The sequence below is a fragment of the Dromiciops gliroides genome, chromosome 6 (genome assembly GCF_019393635.1).
Source record: "Dromiciops gliroides isolate mDroGli1 chromosome 6, mDroGli1.pri, whole genome shotgun sequence".
Classification (NCBI taxonomy): Eukaryota; Metazoa; Chordata; class Mammalia; order Microbiotheria; family Microbiotheriidae; genus Dromiciops; species Dromiciops gliroides.
The window spans coordinates 170,212,740-170,225,362 of NC_057866.1; the positions used below are offsets into that span (position 1 = coordinate 170,212,740).

A 12,623-nucleotide genomic window follows, 5' to 3' on the forward strand; every position below is an offset into this window, starting at 1 on the left:
CTTCCCTAGGTATGGCTTTGAAGAGCAGTGACACAAGAGTTCCCTAGCCCTGGCCTTCATATATTTAGTCTACAAGGAAGACACCCATTAGAATGTCTACTCCATAGGGTACAGAGACTATACCTTTCTTCATATTCCCGTTGCTTAGCTCAGTGCGGGTCACATAATAAGAACTTCATAAATGGGGGTTTTTTTGTTTGTTTGGTTTTTTGGTGAGGCAATTGGGGGTTAAGTGACTTGCCCAGGGTCACACAGCCAGTAAGTGTTAAGTGTCTGAAGCAGATTTGAACTCAGGTCCTCCTGACTCCAGGGCCAGCGCTCTATCACACTGCGCCACCTAGCTGCCCCCATAAATGGTTTTTGACTGACTGAATGTGTGTCCAGATAGCCACATCTTTGGCACCTCCACCTTTCTGTTTTTTAAAAAACAGACTACATTGATAACTTTTGATTTTACATTGCCTAAATTTCTCTCTTCTCCCAGGAAGCTTTCCCATTAAAAAAAAAAAGAATATTTCTAAAAGAAAAGAGGAAAAATGGTTAATGAAACAAAACAAGTCAACATAAGTGCAATAAGAAAATACATGCAATGTATTTTCCAACCTGCAGAACTCTCACCTCTGCCGGGGTGGGGGGAGGAAGGGGGGGTAAAGGGGAGGTATCCTCTTATATTTCCTCTTTGGGGATATGCTTATTACCTGTAATTTTGTGACATTCACGTTTGATTTTTCATGGGGTTGTTCTTCCATTTACATTGTTGTGTTCATTGTGTATATCATTCTCTTGGGAGAGTGAAAGAAAGAACAAGAAAGAAAGGCTTACTTACTTCATGTCTCATCAGTCCAAATAGGTCTTTCCATGCTTCTCTATATCCATCCTACATTTCTCTTCTTACAGCACAGTAATATTCCATTACATTAATGTATCAAAATTTGTTTTGCTAATCCCCAAATTATGGGCAAATACTTTCTGTCCAGTTCTTTGCTTCTATAAATATTTTGTTATCTATTGGGACTTTCTTCTTATCAATGGCATATGGGACGTGTGCCCAGTGAAATCTCTGGGTCAAAGAGTATGGACATTTTAATCACTTTATTTTCACAATTCCAAACTGCTTTCCAAAATGACAGTATGAATTCACAGCTCTACCAACCATTGTTATGACTCATTTTGGTGTGCTTGTCTTTGTACAAATCTTTTAATATTTACTATCCTCAGCTCTCATCATCTTCATAATTTGCTGGGTATGAGGTGAAGCTTCAGGGTTGTTTTGATTTGCGTTTCTCTTATTATTAGTGATTTGGGGCATTCTCTCATATGGTTGTTCATGTTTTTGGTTTTTTTGGGGGGGTTTTGTTCGTGTTTTATCATTCACCTTGTGAGAAGTGTTTGTTCATATCCTTTGACAAATTATCTTTTGGGGAATGACTTTTGGTCCGATATATTTCTGTTAGGTTTCTATATATACTTGATACCAAACTCTGAGAAATTTAACACAAAGATTTTTTTGATGACAAAGGAATGTTTAGTCATTCAACTCCTCCTCTTCTTATTCTAAATTCGTTAATTTTGCTTCTGCACAACCTTTTCCATTTCATATAAGCAAAATTACCTCTTTTATCTTTTGTAATTACCCCCTATACCTTGCTTCCCTAAGAATACACTTCATCCTTTGTTTTTCTTGCTTTCTCAATTGGGGAGGGAGGGAATTATGTGAAAGAGAAGGTAGATCTTTGTTAGGAAAAGAAATAAAATTTAACTAAAAAAACCCACTTATTTACCACAGGCATGAAAGGAATTATATGTTTCTCTTCTAATATGGTATGATCTTTAATATCCAGGGGTTTTGTCCATTTTTAATTTTTTATGGAATATGATGTAAAATGTTAGTATAAGCCTAATTTCTGCCAGAATGTCTTCCATTTTCCCCAGAAGTTATCAAATAGAGACTTCTTTCCTAAGAAACTGGTGTTTTCAGGTTTATCTAGATAATTGGATTATTGAGTTCCATTATGCTAATTCTCATTTGCCTAATATATTTCACTGATATGCTTCATCATTTTTTAATCAATACTAAATGGTTTTGAACACAGCTGTAATATAATATTGACTGAAGTTTGGAAGTGCTATTCCTCCTTCACTCCTATGTCTATTATTCTAGATCTTTTGTTCCTCCAATGAATTTTACTATTATTATTTTGAGTTCTGTAAGGCATCTCTTTGGATACTTTGATTAATACAGAACTAAAATTATGAATTAATTTTGGTAATATCATTTTTATTATGTAGACATGGCCCAGTCATGACCCTGAATATCCCTCCAACTATTTGTTCTTTATTTCTTCTAAGAACACTTAGTAATGGAGTCTATACAAGTGTTGAGTGTGCTTTAGTAGATTGACTCTCAAATACTTTATGCACCTTGTAATTATTTGGAATGGAATTTGTCTTTTTATTTTTTCTTCTTGGGTTTTGTTATTTTTACCCAAAAATCCTGCTGATTTTGGAAGGGTTCATTTCATAGCCTGTGGCTTTATTTTTATCCCTCTCATTTCCCCTGAAGTAAAAAATTTAAAACCCACAAAAGAAAACAAATCCCTCAGAACAACAATGGCATGACCCTACAAAACATATTTCCAACATTGGCTTTTCCAAAAATACATGCCTCATTCTGGATTTTAAGTCCATCACTTCCCTGGCAGGATGTGGGTGGTGTGATTCACTTTCAGCCCTCTGGAGTCACTGTTTATGATTATATTAAGCAGAGTTCTAAAGTTTTTTAAAGCTATTTTTTCCCCTGTAATGCTGTTGTCCTTTTGTAAATTATTCACCTAGTTCTGCTCATCTCATTCTGCATCAGATCACAGATATTTTCTCAATTTGTTCTGAGACTGTTCACTTTATTATTTCTTATAACATAATATTATTCTATTAATTCATAGGCCATTATTGGTTTAACCGTTCCCCAAGAGAGGGATACTCAAGTACTCTCCAGTTTGGGGATACTATGAAAAAAAGATGCCATATGTATTTTTATGCCCATGGGTTCTTATTTTTCCTCTTTCTTTGATGTCTAAAACTACTGATTGTCTCAATGACTATCATTGCGGAACTCCTAGGATTTTCTAAGTAAACTACCATTTCATTAGCAAATAGTGCTCTTATCTCCCCTTTGCATGTTTTTATAATTTTGATTTTTCTCTTGCCTTATTGCTATTGCTAATATTACTAGATCAATATAAAATAATAGAGCACAGAATGAGCTACCTTGCTTTATTCTTTTATCTATTGAGAAACTTTCTACTATATCCCCCTTGCAAATGATGCCTGCTTTTGGTTTTAGATAAGTGTTACAGGTTATTTTGCAAGGTCCCTTTATACTTAAACTATTTTTGGAATGGCTGGATAGAAAAGTAGCTCCCTCATCTCCCAGATCTTAGAAGCCCTGGGGATCTGCAAATCTCCCTAGGTGATAAACTCCATCATGAAGATCCGGAAACTTCACCTTCAAAGGGAAATGGGAGAAGGGGGAAGGAAGGCCCTGGCAAACCAAGGAGTTTCCAGTTTTCCAAGAAGGCTTCATCAAAGAAAGAAAAGAGCCCCCCAAAATAAGGGCACCTAGGACTTTATTCTGGAGTTACCTTGGTTATTGGAAGGTCATGGCTCCTAAAAGAGATAGCAGACAGATTGGGAATCATTCAGAAGCCTCTCAGGCCCTCATCACATCAGGCACAAGAAGACTGTCCTCCAGCTCCTTGTCTTCCTCTTCCAGGAGAGAGCACAGTTTCCCTCTGGGGTTAGGAGGTGACTTGCAACTCCATAATCCTGGCAGTCATACAGATTCTGTCTGTGGAAGGACTCTGGGGGTGAGATGCGGAAACCATGGCTATGGGAGAGGGGGAAAAAGAAACCTCTCTTCCCTTCTTACCTCCAAGTGGTGAAGAAGTTGTTTTTCTCCCCACCTTGGTGATTATTGGGAAAGTCTCCAGGGTGCTAGAAAAGTATCAATGGCTGGGATTCCTTGAAGTCCATTAGAGAAAGGGGTATACTATAATCTTAGTAGATTCATGAGGACAGGGTCAGTAAGTAAGCAAGAGTACAGAGATAAAGCAAAAAGGTCTTTATTCTGCTAGCTCAGTAGATACTTACATTGAAGCATCTACCCCAATCTTTCTATTAAAAAATAACAAATCTATTTTCTCTCCTATCACCCATTCCACTGGGAAGAAAAAAATATTTTGTAACAAGGATGCATAATCAAGTAAAATGAATTCCCCCAATGGCACTATACACACACACACACACACACACACACACACACACACACACATATCCTTTCTGCACCCAGCATCCATCACCTCTCTGTCATGGATAATATGTTTCATCCTCAGTCCTCTGGAATTATAATTGGTCATTGTATTGATCATAGTTCTTACAGTTTTCAAAGTTATTTTTACAGTATTGCTATTATGTAAATTGTTCTCCTAGTTCATCAACTTCAAAAATTGTTCATTTTTATAATATAAAACTGTTCTGGTTCTCTGTATCACTTCATAGAAGTCTTTGCATGTCTTTTTGAAATGATCTATTTTCTCATTTATTACAACACAATGATACTCCATTACATTCATATACCATACTTCATTCGGCTTTTCTTCAATTGATAGAACATCTCCTTAGTTTTCAGTATTTTGCTACCAACAGAGCTGCTATAAATATTTTTGTACATAAAGGACATTTTGCTATTTCATTTATCTCTTTTGGGTATAGGCCTAGCAATAATATCACTTTTCCAATCATACATTTCCTACCCAGTATCTCTTATGACAGTTTGCTTTCAAGTTATTAGTAATATGCTGTGGACTATTTATAGTTGTTCTTTTAGTTCAGTCACTAACAATTTTGCTTGGAACTCCATCATTTATAATTATACAGTATCTCTAAGATACAAATGGTGTGAAAAAGATGCTGCTTCTGTTTGGGGAGGTGTAAGGATTACTGAAACTATCTCACAGTATCCACAGTTCAGCCTTCTGTCTTCCTCTGTTTGGGGAGGTGTAAGGATTACTGAAACTATCTCACAGTATCCACAGTTCAGCCTTCTGTCTTCCTCCTTCTTAGTACTGGCCCTAACTCATTTGTTAAAAGTCCTACAAGAAGGTCTCCAGCGCACATATTTGATGAAGAATTTCTGGGAAGATTTGCATAAGAATCACAGAAGAAGGCCTGTATGTGTTGCAATCTGCACCATTGTTTGGAGTAGCCACATTAGTGAGATCCTATAGGGATCCTGTATCTATGGATGCATGGATACCAATGAAATCATTGAATTAGTGAGAAGCAAGGAAACATTGCTATTTCAGATAAAGTAATTATTTATAGTCAACTCAAGAAATGTGATGAAATGAGGCAGCTAGGTGGCTCAGTGGATAGAGCACTGGCCCTGGATTCAGGAGGACCTGAGTTCAAATCCGGCCTCAGATATTTGACACTTAACTAGCTGTGTGACCTTGGGCAAGTCACTTAACCCCAATTGCCTTACCACCCCCCCCAAAATGGGATGAAAATTGTTAGCCATCCTGCCTTCTTCAGTATCCTTAGTTTTTATAGTCTGACCATGCTACATTGCTTCAAATAATTTCTCTTTTTATGGATTCTCATTCGTAAATGATGGTGGAATGAATATCTGGGAGGGATTTAACGGATACTGCTGTATGACTGCAAGTCAAGGGATACTATGGTCTCTGAAGAATTAAGAATTAATATTTTACAGAGGACAACAAAGAAGCATATGGTGGGTGTTCTATAGGCTACAATACATATCAAATAAGGAACTTTGAAGAATAACCAGAGTAGAAGATTCCATGAAGGAATTGTACGATTGAAATATAAAATAAGCAAGTCAGATGACAAGAGCCAGGGACAATGGATGGGAGAACATCCTGTGTACTGCTAAAGTCCTTGAGATATAAAGAGAAAGGAGGACTCCCAGCACACCAGGTGGACACTCTGTGGAAAACTTATTGGATGGTATTGACGAGGGTTGCACAGGATAGACAGCTATCAAAGGCTTGTCACCTGGGTCACTGGAAAGAACTTCCCCATTAACAAGATCACAAACCCATGGAAATATTTGAATATTTTCTGAGGTGCTGTTATATCCTATGTTAGAAACTTGACTAATTGCTATGATTCCCTAGTTAGTTAGAAGACCAGGAAGACATCATTACTACAAGAAGTGTTGAGGTTAGAATGATTTATAAAACAATTTCGAAGTAGCTTTGTGAAGGAGAAACTACTTAGAATTCATATTCTTTTCTTTCTTTCTTTGTTTTCTTAGCACCTGGCCTGACTGGAGTTGTTGGAGGTCATCCAAAAGTGTAAGTTTATTGGTGATTAATTGATCAATTAAATTATACTTTAAAAAAAGAAAGGTTCATTGTGACATTGTTTGGTGGCTAAGGATAAAAGAAGAACGGAGGGAACAGAGTTACCAAGGTCACATTCTGTACATTCCTGTCCCCAACTTCATCTGGGAGCTTTGCTTTGACTCACACACCATAAGCTTCTCTTATCTAGGGAATATGCTCTTAGGAGTGACTGTAATTGGATAAATCTTCTCTAAGGTATAAAGTCCTTTTCTGCATAAGGCAATGGCTTCTAGGAAAGAGCATGATAAGGTTCAGAGGTATTTTACTCTCTTCTATGAGACTTTACCCCAGGACAGGTGATTTACTTGAAAATTAAATGGCTGCCGTAGAGGGTCACATGACAGAAATACAGAAAGTTAATCTCTTCATCTAAATTAGTACTTTACTCCTAGAGGGGTGTTCCACTTGGCCTGGCTCCCTATTGTAGTCAGAATCTCTTTAGTTCTTTCTGGTTGTGGAAAGAAGCTGAAACAGGATCATAGGATGTTAGAACTAGAGGATCCCTTTGGGATGATCTAGTTCAACCCCCTCATCTTGAGAAGTAACAGAGTCTGGGGGAAAGAGCACGTCAGAACCTGGGTGAGAATGAGCCCCCCAAATTACTAGCTATGTGATCTATTTGATGAAACCTTGGTCCCCTCTCTCAGCATCCTCCACTAACCCCAAGGATTTCTCTCTCATGCCCACTAGTCTCTACCTTTCTTGTTTGGGCTTGATATATAGTATTTTTGTCCCAAAAGTTCAGACTTTGAAATGGGGAAGCCAAAGAAAATGTTCTCTGTAGAAAACCTAGACAAAAGTGAATGGAACCTTGTTGATAAACACATGGTCCGATATCTACAGACTTGTATATCATTTTAAGATAGCAGTTGTTTTTTAGAGCAAAGGATTCTCTCATGAAAAATCCTCCATATGGGGTAGCTAGGTGGCACAGTGGATAGAGCACCGGCCCTGGAATCAGGAGGACCTGAGTTCAAAAGCAGCCTCAGACATGTGACACTTATTAGCTGTGTGACTCTGGGCAAGTCACTTAACCCCAATTGCCTCACTGAAAGAAAGAAAGAAAGAAAGAAAGAAAGAAAGAAAGAAAGAAAGAAAGAAAGAAAGAAAGAAAGAAAGAAGGAAAGAAAGAAAGAAAAATCCTACATAGAATAAACTATAAGTTTTCACTTAAGAACTCAAATAATAGAGCAAATGGGTCAAAGGAAACTTAGAGAATGAATGAGGTTAATGGGATAGATACTGGACCTGTGACTTGATTGATACAGGGAACTCTCTGATGAGAAAACTCTGCCAATGTAGGTTAGCGCCTTCTCTGCAATTTATAGCCTTAGAAAATTACCTAGAACACTTAGAAGGAAGGTAACTTGCTCATGATCACACAAGCAGTATGGGTCACATGTTAGACTTAAACCTAGATCTTCCTGGTTTTAAGGCAGGTTCTCTGTATAATATACAAGCATTCCTCTCAACTCTATGCTGGTTCTCAATGATTTATGGCTTCTATGATTTATGTTAATTCAAAAAACCTCTTTGGCCCCTGATTCTGAGTAAACTAAATATAATTTAATGTTACTAGAAACAAATTATTAGATTTTACTGACATTTAAACTTCTAGTGTCTATTTAGCAACAGAAAACACAAAAGATGTTTAGAATTTCTCCATTAAAAGAGATGAGTAAAAGCTCCCAATATCCCCCCAACTACATCCTCTAAATCTTCTGCCCTATGTGCATGCCATCCCACCAGCTAATCTAGAATATCTGTCTGTATCTTGGATTACTCTTTTATTTCTACATTTGTCTATCCCCATTTACATTTGTGTGCTCCCATTTTGGATGTGTGTACTTGTGTCTGTTTCCTTGTACTTGTGATTAAGACCAAATGTTGGATCTACACAAAGGTGGGGTTAACTTTGGTTCTAGAACCACAGACAACATCATTCTGTAGTCTCACGGTTGAACACCATTGGTCATGAGGAAGTGTAACCATTGGAATGATGCTACCTGCTGGAGACTTACTGTAGAAGAGTTCCGCCCATGAAGCGAAGGTCTTTGAGGGCAAGACCAGGAGTCTTTTCTTTGGCGTCAGGAAGTGACACGGACTAGTGAGAGGAGGAAGGAAGAGACTGGCGCTTGGTCTCACTCTCTTTCCTGAGGACGCTGGTGGAGAGGGGAGCTAGAAATGCGTTCTCCCTTTAATAGATAGGAATCTAGGCCTTTCTCTCTCTCTTTACCAAATTCTTATTCTCCTTAATAAATGCTTAAAAGTCTAACTCTTGCTAAAGCTTATAATTTATTGGCGACCACTCATTAGATATTTTAGACAGTCTAGATAGAATTTTAGCCCTTAACAGAAGGCTGGGTGGAAAAGTGTTTATGAATTAATGAAAATATACTATTACAACTAGAAAAAAAAAGTGAAGCTTCATAGCCTTCTTGTAAGTAGATCAGCAGTATTTTTATGGTAACACATTTTTTAATAGAATAATTATCAGGTTTTCCCCTGATAAGCAAAAAGGGAGATGAGGAAGGAAGTATATTAGTATATAAGAAGCAGAAACAAACTATGGTGTAACCAGGAAGTGTGTAGACATAGTAAGCAACTCTCACTCCCTTTTCTGTAGTCTTCATAATTTTGGGGCTGACCCTAATTATCTTTCTTTCTTTCTGTCTCCAGATCTTCAGTTCTGAAACCATTTTTCTTCCTGTATCCCCAAAGAAATGTCAAGGTAAGTGATATTTCTAAACTTGCTAATTCTATTGGCCTAATGGCCAATTGGAAATTGTTTTGTATTGGAAATGTTGCTGATAAAGTAGAGACAGAAGAAATAAATTAAAACCATGAAGTTTTTCAGTTCTATTGTGATATATAGATAACATTTTTGAAAATTTAATTTGGGTAGGCATCCATCAGAATGGATTTTATTAGTTCTTGTAAGTACAATAAAACACTAACCAATGAAATGATATCTTAATTTTGTATCTCCTCTAGTTCCTAGAAAGTTGTATAATTAGGGAATAGGGTATTGCGGTTAGGTGAGGGTTATCCCTCATGGAGCAAAAGTGCCTATAGTATGTCCCTGTGAGGATGGAAGGACCATGTCCTGTTTACCTCTGGAACCCATTTTCAGGTGTTTGTAATTGTATTTGCTGACCTTTTAAATATGTATTTTTAGGAGCTCAGTCCTTTATCAACCATAAATCTTTTCTTTAATAATTAGACCATTGACCTCTGTTGCAACACAGTTGGGGGGGGGAGTATCATTAAATATATAATATAATAAAAATACATAAAATATAATATCCTTCCAATTATAGACCTAAATGAAAAAATAAATTCATGTCCCAAATTTTACATAGAGAGTAGAGTTTTGCCAACAATGAGAAATGCCAAGCATATCAAAACCAAAGTTGTACTAAGAATATTGAAGCTAGAGACATACCTGAAAAATAAGGGAAGAGTTAGAAGCTGACGGTCAAGTTTAAGGAGGCAGAACTAAAATTGTAATTAGCAAATTGCGCCTGTTCCAAGTTTATTTGCTGATAAAAATTGAAGAGCACAAACTTAGCAAGTTTCTTTAGGTTGAAAAAAGGCAAGTTAATGAATGAATTCTTCTGTAACCTAATCTGTGCCCTTGAACAAATAACAGATTTTACTGACCTTGCTGGGGTCAATCCCTGCTTTAAGATCCTTGTTTACCTGTAGTTAACACATAAAAAGGCTTCCAAGATTACTTATGGAGGCCCACCCTGTCACCCCTTTAGGGGAAGCTAGGTATCCCAGTGGATAGAGCACTGGGCTTGGAATCAGTAAGGTTCATCTTCATAAATTTAAATCTGGCCTCAGACACTTATTAGGTGTGTGACCTTAGGCAAGTCACTTAAAATGAGCTGGAAAAGGAAACGGCAAACCACTCCAGTAAAACCCCAAATGGAGGTCGCCAATTGGACTGAACAATAAAAACAACAAAAAAGTTTATAGATAAGCATATTTCAAGTAAAGAGCTTTGCATCTTTTTAGTGTCCTTCTGCAGTATCCACTGGTTTCTGGATTCATTGATCTGCTCTTTCCTTTGGAGTTTTGGTTGACTGAATGACTGGGGTATTATGGATAATTTTATATCTTCTTTTTGTTTGTTTGTTTGTTTTTGCAGGCCAATGAGGGTTAAGTGATTTGCCCAGGGTCACACAGCTAGTAAGTGTTAAGTGTCTGAGGTTGGATTTGAACTCAGCTCCCCCTGAATCCAGGGCTGGTGCTTTATTCACTGTGCCACCTAGCTGCCCCCAATTTTGTATCTTCTAATTAGGCATATGACGTGGAACTCCATTGTTCCTTTTTGGAAACAGGGTGCTAGTAGCACTAATAATAATAATAATAACTCATTTATTTAACACATTAGAGTTTACAAAGCCCTTTAGATATTTTATCTCATTTGAGAGAAGGCAAGGCAGACTTCCAGAGCCGGAGCATATTTGTCTGCTATCTGTACTCTTTAAATTGGCTTTGTTTGACTTATATTTAAGTGCATTCTTGTACCTCTATGTTTTGAGTTCATCTGTAAGAGCCTCGAATCTTTACGAAAGTAGAACACGCATATATTCTAAATAAATAAATTGGTGACTCCCTGCACTAACTAAGGAGACTAAGGGACAATCCATTATTATTTTTTTTTTTAGTGAGGCAATTGGGGTTAAGTGACTTGCCCAGGGTCACACAGCTAGTAAGTGTTAAGTGTCTGAGGCCGGATTTGAACCCAGTTACTCCTGACTCCAGGATCAGTGCTCTATCCACTACGCAACCTAGCTGCCCCCAATCCATTATTTTAGAACCATAACCAGGAGTATTTTACCTGTGGAAAAAGCAGTTAAGCAGATTATGTGTATGTCAGAGTGTGTGTGTGTGTGTGTGTGTGTGTGTGTGTGTGACTCCTCACCCATTCCACTGACATGATAATATCATGGTAGAAGTATAGACGTGGTGATACAAAAAACAGTGTACTTGGGGAGTGAGAAGAGGTATCAGTAGTGGAGAGGACAGTCCCCTCACCCTCTTGAGATTTGAGAGTGAGGTGGTGCTACTGTGACTGAACAAACTCTAGGGGTGGAGGCCTAGGGGCAGTTGTTGAGTATATGGCCTACCCTAGCAGAGCACTTTGAAAAAGGGTACATGGACAGCAAGCAGTCCAGAGGAAGTAGGACCTATCATGGAGTACCTTTCCCCTTAAGAAGGAAATGCAACCTCTTCCACCATGTTGGCATCACCTAGTGACAGTTAGGGCTCTGTCTAATGGAATTTGTGGTCCGGTTGGTAGTTGGCAAGGGATCAGAAACAGTAGGGAAGAAACAAGTCTATAGTCATTCAAATAATGATATGAATTCTAGGTTTGTTTTCTATAGAAGTAAGTAAGCTTTGAGGCATTCAATCCACTAGAGACTTTTAACAGCCCACTACAAGCAGAAATTATAAACAATTATTAGAATTGAGTAATTTATTTAACATTAAATTCTATTCAGTTTACTCAGGATTAAAGCTCAGAGATGCTTTTTTGAATCAAGTGCAAATAATTGGAATCAGCAAATACCTAAGAGCCAATATGGAGCAGAGGGACAGCCTAGAGATCTGGTCCCCAAACCCAAAATACCCGGGTTCCAACCATCTGTGTAGCCCTGGGCAAGCCACTTAACTTTTTAGTATTCTAGGCCAAAGGTTCTCAAGCTTTCACTTCAGGACCCCTTTACAATCTTGAAACTGAAGGCCCCGCTCCAAGAGCTCTTGTTTATGTGGGTTATATCTATCAATATTTAGAATATACCTCTCAGACTATCTCCATCTGTCCTGAGGTATATCTTGCCACTGGACCCAGATGGCTCTGGAGGAGAGAGTGAGGCTGGTGACTTTGCACAGCCCTCCCTCACTTAAATCCAATTCACTGCAAGTCATGACATCACCTCCTGATGTCATGGTCCTCTTTGAGAACAAAGGACAAAGAACAACATCTCTCAATAATATATCTATCAATATTAGGCATTTAAAATGCCTTAGTATTATTATGAAAATAGTTTTGACCTCTAAGATTCCCTGAAAGGGTCTCAGGGACTCCCAAGAGGTCCTTGGATCATACTTTTGAGAAACACTGCTCTAGGCAACTCCACAATAATAACAATTATCATAATAATAGCTAACATTTAT

The 12,623-nt window shown here is 37.8% G+C and overlaps 1 protein-coding gene across 1 annotated transcript in view; it reads left to right on the forward strand.

Moving 5' to 3' along the window:
* Window positions 1-12,623, forward strand: part of LOC122732476 — a 141,304-nt gene that overhangs the window by 89,018 nt on the left and 39,663 nt on the right. The window contains exons 14-15 of the mRNA XM_043972645.1: window positions 6,341-6,380; window positions 9,111-9,162. Of these exons, the coding sequence (XP_043828580.1) occupies window positions 6,341-6,380; window positions 9,111-9,162 (92 nt within the window). The remainder of the gene's footprint in view (window positions 1-6,340; window positions 6,381-9,110; window positions 9,163-12,623) is intronic.